The sequence below is a fragment of the Sinocyclocheilus anshuiensis genome, unplaced genomic scaffold (assembly GCF_001515605.1).
Source record: "Sinocyclocheilus anshuiensis isolate Anshui unplaced genomic scaffold, SAMN03320099.WGS_v1.1 scaffold249, whole genome shotgun sequence".
Classification (NCBI taxonomy): domain Eukaryota; kingdom Metazoa; phylum Chordata; class Actinopteri; order Cypriniformes; family Cyprinidae; genus Sinocyclocheilus; species Sinocyclocheilus anshuiensis.
The window spans coordinates 1495798-1503644 of NW_015540871.1; the positions used below are offsets into that span (position 1 = coordinate 1495798).

At 37.9% G+C, this 7847-nt stretch overlaps 2 protein-coding genes across 4 annotated transcripts in view; one reads left to right on the forward strand and one right to left on the reverse strand.

Moving 5' to 3' along the window:
* Nucleotides 1-552, reverse strand: part of LOC107688155 (receptor activity-modifying protein 1-like) — a 6961-nt gene extending 6409 nt beyond the window's left edge. The window contains exon 1 of the mRNA XM_016485736.1: nucleotides 436-552. Within this exon, the coding sequence (XP_016341222.1) occupies nucleotides 436-490 (55 nt within the window). The 5' untranslated portion in view covers nucleotides 491-552. The remainder of the gene's footprint in view (nucleotides 1-435) is intronic.
* A 5638-nt stretch (nucleotides 553-6190) lies between these two features.
* LOC107688127 (histone-lysine N-methyltransferase EZH1-like) overlaps nucleotides 6191-7847 on the forward strand; it is a 17112-nt gene continuing 15455 nt past the window's right edge. Inside the window, exons 1-2 of one of the 3 annotated variants that reach the window (XM_016485702.1) lie at nucleotides 6191-6501; nucleotides 7593-7743. In XM_016485702.1, coding sequence (XP_016341188.1) covers nucleotides 7606-7743 — 138 coding nt within the window. In that variant the 5' untranslated portion in view covers nucleotides 6191-6501; nucleotides 7593-7605. Of the gene's footprint in view, nucleotides 6502-6553; nucleotides 7052-7592; nucleotides 7744-7847 lie in introns of those variants that run through there. The other 2 variants (XM_016485701.1, XM_016485703.1) reach the window with 2 other exon arrangements.

Consider the following 7847-nt stretch of genomic DNA (forward strand, 5'->3'; position numbering starts at 1 on the left):
CATAATCATGACATGACACATGTCATGAATATGAAGGTTTTTTATGCATGTTTATGACAACTGTCATTAAGTGTCATTGGCTCAGTTATGTAATTTTTAATGCAAAGATGACATTGTTTGAGATGTCTTTGTTATGGGCTATGGTTAGGGGTAAGGGTAGGGGTAGGGGTAGGTTAGGGTTAGGTCAAATAATGTCATATTTGCATTAAAAATGACATAACTGAGCGAATGACACAATGACAGTTGTCATAAACATGCATAAAACCTCCTTCATATTCATGACATGTGTCATGTCATGATTATGAAGGTGTCATGTCAGTCTTATGCACACCCCTTCAAGTAAAGTGTTACCGCATTTTCTTCTGGAGATTGCCTCTGATTTTAAGTTTCAAGCACAGTAAACCAAACTTTTATTCTAAAGGTTCTGATACTCACCCCAAAACAGAAGATTCCCTACTGGTTTTGAAGCAGATATAGATATGTGTGCCATTACGCTTTAATCCTGTGGTAGTTCTATCAATCTGTTCACCTCAGCTTGCACAAATCACATGTATGAACTCTTCAACAGGAAGGTTCTATTAAAAAAAAAACAGGATGTTCTCATTTCCTTAAAGGGGTGGTGGATTCACAAATGGAGAGACATTACAGATAGGATGGGCTGTCTATCACAATGTTGCCATCATCTTTCTCTCTGAATCTATCTCTCTATCTATCTATCTATCTATCTATCATCTGTCTATTTGTCTGTCTGTCGTATTGTTGTATTAAATCTATTGTATTTGTTTTTAATGATTTTTTAAAGTATTGCTTTGTGTTTTAATAATTCCTGATTATTCAAATCACTAATAATAACTCTTTTTATGTCTGCCAAACATTTCTGGCTCTGACAAATGTCAATTGATGCATAAACTATAGTGAAGTATGTGGAGCTCATAGAAAATGTGTGTTTGTCACTGCACACTTTTGTTTAACAGCACTTTTGTTGTGTTTTCCTCCAACATTACTCTCAATCAATGTGTAGGAGAGTCTGAGTGGATGGACTGGAAACTTTTTTTGAAATCAACAAAGCATGAACCAAATTTTGCTTTTAGTTTGGCTCATTTGTTTATCATGTAGAGTAGAGTATATATACATGATGTGATGTATGATGTTTTGGTAGAAGACCAAACAGAGAGAACAGAAACAGTGCGGAAATGGAGGAATTTGCTATTCAGGATGCTTTCCACATGGTTTACACATATTTAACTTATTAATTCCATTATTAAATATTTATCAATTATGTAAAATCCCAATATATGGTGCATTCAAAATCCAAATTGAAAATCCCAAACTTGCATGTTCTTCTGCATGGACAACCAAATTCATATACATGTATAATGTACAATAATTACATTGTAAATAAGACATTTCTTTAAAATATTACACCAGAACTGGCTTCTGTGGTAGGTCTCACAGTGTTTATTATTATAGAGTTGAGTAAGCAAGCTCATTCCAAACAGACTGTTTCTTTTAATGTTTCTGGCAGGAATTCTGTTAACCTCATCTGGCCGTACAGGGGGTCTTACCCAAGGTGCTTTGGAGAGCGAACTGTGCTGCAGAGAGGAAGAGAGATAAAGACTGATGACAAATCCACCCCCTGAGCATTGGCACAGAGGAGTGTCTCCCCTCGCTATTGACGTACACAGAGCTACACCACTGCCATTGACGCATGTACACTATGACCACCACTGGCGTGCACTCATTTCAGTTCAGGAGTGATGCAAGACAAGAAAGTTTCATTCCCTTAGAGTTTCTGCACACACACACACACTCTCAGAGCAACAGATGTGTAAGTTAATGTCATCTGGCGATTCCCCCTCTCTCACTCAGCTGGGCTTGGTCTGGTGCCTGGTGAAGTTCTGAGGACCCAAATTACTTCCACATTTGATTCACATTAGTAAGGCGAGGCTTGTTTTCCACCCTTAATTGGTTTGCTCTGTTTATAAAGCAGATTAAGTTAGGGGGACAGAAAACACAGGGTTTATTTAGCAGTTTGGGACACTTCAATTTCGCAGAATTGGAGTTCCAAATGGCACAATAAGTACAATAATATATTTTTACAGTATTTTACAATGATAAACATCAGAAAAGCTGATTATAATTATGATCACATAGTGATTGTGGTTAAAAAAAAAACAATTCCATAGGAACACAAATGCAGCTCATGTTTGTGAACAGAAAATGTGCTCAAATTGTCCATGAATGCAATGTGATACTATAGGTCAGTGGTTTTTAAACTGTGAGTCACAACCTATAGTCTGATTCATGAAACAAATGACTCTTTTAAGCCAGTTCTTTTAATGAATCATTCAAAACGAATCACAGTCTCAGAAGTTCAATCTGAATCCCTTATACAAAGAATGAATTTACTGAATCCATCAGTGTGGCCACTGAATCTTACTCAACTTCCATGTCAATCTCTCTGTTAATAATAATTTGGTCTTAAATTATTTTGGCCTTTGTTTGTTGTTATTTTCTTCTGATAAAAGTTTTAAGTAAGACCTACATTTTTTAAAATAAAGGTTCTTTACTGGAATCTATGGAACCTTTCCATTGTACAAATGGTTATAAGTTGAAACGGGTTCTTAATAGAAACAATTAAAAAGTGTTGTTTTAAGAATAAGAACTGTTTACTGAAAGTCTTTTTTGGGGGGTGGGGAGGGGGTGATGACATATCAACATGACATATCAGGAGTTTTGAACGATATTCTGCTATCTGTCGACTCCGGAGACTCAGTCATTTTAATGCTATTAGACTTTAGTGCAGCATTTGATACTGTTGATCATGCCATTCTATTGTCACGTCTTGAACATTATGTGGGCATCCGTGGAAGTGCCCTCAGTTGGTTTAAATCTTTTCTTACTGACAGGACCTTTTCAGTTGGCATTGGAGGCTCTGTCTCATCCATAGCTCCTCTTACCTGTGGTGTTCCTCAAGGATCCATTTTGTCCCCAACTCTGTTTTCATTATATATGTTACCTCTAGGTTCTATTCTTAGAAGGCATGGAGTATCTTTTCACTTGTATGCAGATGACACTCAAATGTATCTGCCTTTTAAGCACACTGACAAGAAAGGCTTAGAAACCTTGCTTGCCTGTCTAAATGACATAAGATCCTGGATGTCCTCAAATTTTCTACACCTTAATGCGAGTAAAACTGAAGCAATTGTGTTTGGGCCCTCTGTGGGGAAAGAAAAAAACATTGTTAATGTTGGAAATCTGCACTCTTATATCAAACCAACTGTGAAAAGTCTGGGAATAACTCTAGACTCCTACTTTAAGTTTGATCAACACATGAACACAGTAGTTAAGTCAGGCTTTTTTCATCTGAAACTTCTGTCTAGAGTAAAGCCGTTTCTGTCCCCCAAAGATCTTGAAAGAGTCACTCATGCTTTCGTTTTATCTCGATTGGACTACTGTAATTCTTTATACGCTGGAATTTCCCAGTCCTCTATTACAAGGCTTCAAATGGTGCAAAACGCTGCAGCCAGATTTCTAACGGGAGTCCGCAAATGCCAACATATTACTCCTATTTTAATGGCTCTAAATTGGTTGCCGGTTCGTCATAGAGTCGATTTTAACATATTGATGTTTGTCTTTAAATCCCTTAATGGTCTTGCACCCTCGTACATGTCTGAACTTTTAAATCTGAACACATCAGTCAGGTGTCTGCGGTCCGCAAACAATTACTCTCTAGCTCAGCCTCGAACACGACTGAAGTCAAGAGGGGATCGTGCATTTGCCATTGTTGGACCTAGGCTCTGGGTAGCATGTTCACTGAAGAAAGAAAACAACTAGAAGGATTTAATGGTAATGATGCCACATTATAATATGAAGTATGTAAAAGATATTCAAATATCATTCTCATACAGAAAGCTAAAGCTTATATACATGTTTGCATTTACATGCTTTAAAGCCTCTGTATCTGGAGCTGTTCAACACCATGTCAAATGTCACAGTCCCCACTATAATTAATTTCAACCTCTAAACTCAGGGCCTCAGAGCAAAATGATCATCCCTCAGTAACCCACACACCGCCTGATACTAATCTTCATTTGACATGCCAAAACCAACATCCAGGGTTTACACTGCACATAATTAAAAACTTTCCACAGATAAGACCTCCCTCTTATGTCTATCTTTCTGCCTGTGTTTGCTTCTATTGTGAGGTCCAAGATAAACACTGACTGGCCTAAGAAAACCCTGTTAGGATGGGCCCATTACTGGGATAAGAATGTGAGGAAAAATTGCCTCGACATATAGACATAAGAAGCTGAAACACCTGCAAGTGGCCAGTCTTTAACCAAGCCTGCATAATCTCAAACCAACACACACAATGTCAGTAACAGAAGAAAGAAAATGTGGTGAAATTCAGATACAGTAAACAAAACATTAATATCCAAAAAAAATAAAGACGCTCATTACAATAGTTTACACGTCAGAATTTTTTCCTTGTCAGTTAAAGGGATAGTTCACCCAAACATTAAAATGATAATTTACTCACCCTCATGTCGTTCCAAACCTGCATTTCGTTCTTTTTTCTGCAAATACTAAAGAAGTTATTATGAAGAATGTAACCAAAGTTTAGGTTACCATTGACTTCCATTGAATGGACAAAAAACACTGAGACATTTTTCATAATATCTTCTTTTATGTTCCACAGAATAAAAAAAAGTTATATAGATTTGGAGTGACTTTGTAAATGATGAGGCAGGTTTCATTTTTGGTCACCTGGTCTACATATACACTATGTTTTTTTTTTATGTTAAAGTATTAAGTATGCAAAAAAAAAATTATTCAATTCAGTTCAATTCAAGTTTATTTGTATAGCGCTTTTCACAATACAAATCGTTGCAAAGCAACTTTACAGAAAATTAAGTTTGTACATATATAGTTCTTAAGCTATTACTCTATGAAACCAAACCAAATTTCCATGTTCTTGCAACACCACTGAATTCTTTTTCTTTAAGAACCTACAGTGTCAATGAATACTCTGGGATGGTTGTCAAAAATGAAAATTAAAATCTCTATGTTGTTCCAAACATGCTTGTGAAGAGTCGCCATTCACTTTCATTGCATATTTTTTTCAAACAAAATCTAAAACTAAATAGGGGCTGAACAAGTCCTTCTGCCTAATACCTCATTTTATGTGTTTCACGAAAGAAAGAAAGCCAAACAAGATTGGAGCAATTTGAGTTAGACTTTTTACTTTTGGGTGATCTGTCTCTTAAAAAAAATAGGACTAGGTGTAAATGGTTACATGTCGCCATCTAGTGGATTCATAAATGTCAAAACATCTGTCGAAAACTTGCTATGAGATGTATTCTTAAATGATATAACATAATATAACATTATTATTATTATTGCATTTGTAGTTGCATAATTACTATGCCTATATTTTATTTGTATTTATTTATTTTTAAATAATAGTCGCAATAGCAGTCATTGGGGCTCACATAATAGTAGCAGCCTATTACTGATCTAATTGGGGCCAGGGAGCGGGTAAATGTATAAAGCATTTTACTGCTATTCATACTGCGTTACGATCTCTCGAGCGCGTCCATTCAAGCGCGTTCTCGTTGGGTCACGTGTGACGTGCAGAGAAGGGCAGTGCCTTCCGCGTCGCGCGGCGGGCGGACCCCACGCTGCCCTCGGCCCCTCGCTCGCTCTCCGGAGGAAAACAGCACATGCTAAGCGTAAGCGCTGCGGATCTCAAGCGAGCCGTGCAAAAACAACAAGCATTGGATCTTCAAGCCAGGCCCCTTTGCGCGGAGTCTCTGCATACATTAACATCCACGTGTACATAATACGTCAATACATATGATTAGGTATCTTGCTATAAAGTAAATAAAACTACTCAAATGGTTTATATGCAAGCTGTTTCTGTCATCAGCACGTTATTTTTATATTTAAAATACTTTTTTAAATGTGCATTTTAATTTATAATGAACATTATAAAGCACGCTACTATGGGACTATTCAATATTAATATTAATAATAATAATAATATTAGACGGATAATCGTTATTAATCGATTAATCAAATTTTAAACGAAGCTTACTAAATGTCAGAGCTCATGCATGTTTGCATCCAGGCTATTATTCAGAAAATGAGTTGCATTATTATTTTCCTCCTCGGCGCACTCGTAGCCTGTGGTCCAGCCAAAGAGAGCTGGAGTATGTTCATAATAAAGACGTCACCCTGTGCTCTGAACGTGCCAACCAAGTGCGCAGCTCTTAACAGTACAACTACAATCTCGACATGCTTACGGATGACCGAGGAACCCTCACATCCCCTGCGCTCGTCAACACAAGCATTCTGGCACCGATATCTGCAGTGGGTCGGTAGCCAGGACACCGTTTTTCACTACAGGACGTTTTTGGGCACGCGGACTTCTTTGCTGCGCACTTGGAACTGAGGCTGATTCGCGAGGATTTAAAGGAAGGAGCAGGGACTCTTAAGGTATTTCAAACTGCGACGGCGATCTCGGTCTCCGTATCGTTATCCAGCATGTGCGAGAGAGATAGAGCATGTTGCACACGACATGTTTAAATCGTCTCGGCGTGTATCGTTTGCTTCATAGTGTCTCGTGCAAGTATTTTCAACGCGTGGCGTTGTTGAAGCTTAGCGTCCTTCATTATAAACGCTTTCATTCGTGGCCCGTGTAGCATTAAGCTATTCGTTCCCAAACAACATTTTATATTTCATTTTTAGTTCCTCGAAAGTTCGAGAAAACAGTATTGGAGGGTCAAGAAATGGTGAAACGTGTACTACGCACTTATCTGCACCGTGGCGATATGGGCTCGCGAGAGAGACACGCCCACTTCCAATGTGTGCTCGTCAGGAGCGCGTGTTTTTCCGAGCACACAGTGTCACTTGGATGCGATTTGCATTGCCAGTTTTGCTCTGTGGCAGCTAGCGCGTTCCCTCTTGTCGTTTTCTTTTCCATTAAGTGGTTTCCGGCTTGTTTCGTTCATTTGAAGCACTAATCTGAATTGGAGACCTTTAATAGGTGTGTGATGCGGAATGTTAGTTGTGTTTTGTGAACTGCAGGGGGCAGTGAGTGAGTCCTATATGGAGTCACTACTGAATGATAAAGTTTGAGTCATGCAATTTATAGGTTTGTGTGTGTGTGTGTGTGTGTGTGTGTGTGTGAGAGAAAGAGAATGAGTCACATCTGATGGGAACCCTTATGGAAGGTGCTTTTTATCACATCCCAGAGAATATGTTTCTCATGAAGGTGAATCTATGGATTTACAAGAATAACTATCAATACAGATGATTATTTATGCACCATATTATATTTATATATAATAATTACTATGTGTAATATATATATTATATTAGATATAATAATTTAAACATCATGCACACATATAAGACTTTTTGAATTTTTTTAAAACACTGAAATATTTCATTTTACATCATAACTTTGTTGTAAGTTTCATAGAATCCTTAAACTTAGTGTTTGTTCCAATGTTGTCTGAATGTGAGCTCAGCTCAGCTGGATGTGCATTTGTCCCATGTATAACTATTGCTCCTGTGCATTGTAGCCAGGTGAGGCTGATGATGGAGGAGTTGTCAGGTCCCCGGTCCTACACTGCAAAGCCCCCCCGCAGTCTGCTGGAATGGAAGAAGAGAGTCAAGTCTGAGTACATGAGGTTAAGACAGTTGAAACGCTTCCGCAAAGCTGAGGAGGTCAAGGTAGACAATCTTTTGCAGTATTGTTTTACTTTTCTTTCCTTTACACTTTCAATTTAACTTATACTGTATTTCTTTTTTCTCTCATCTCTAAACGTTTATATATA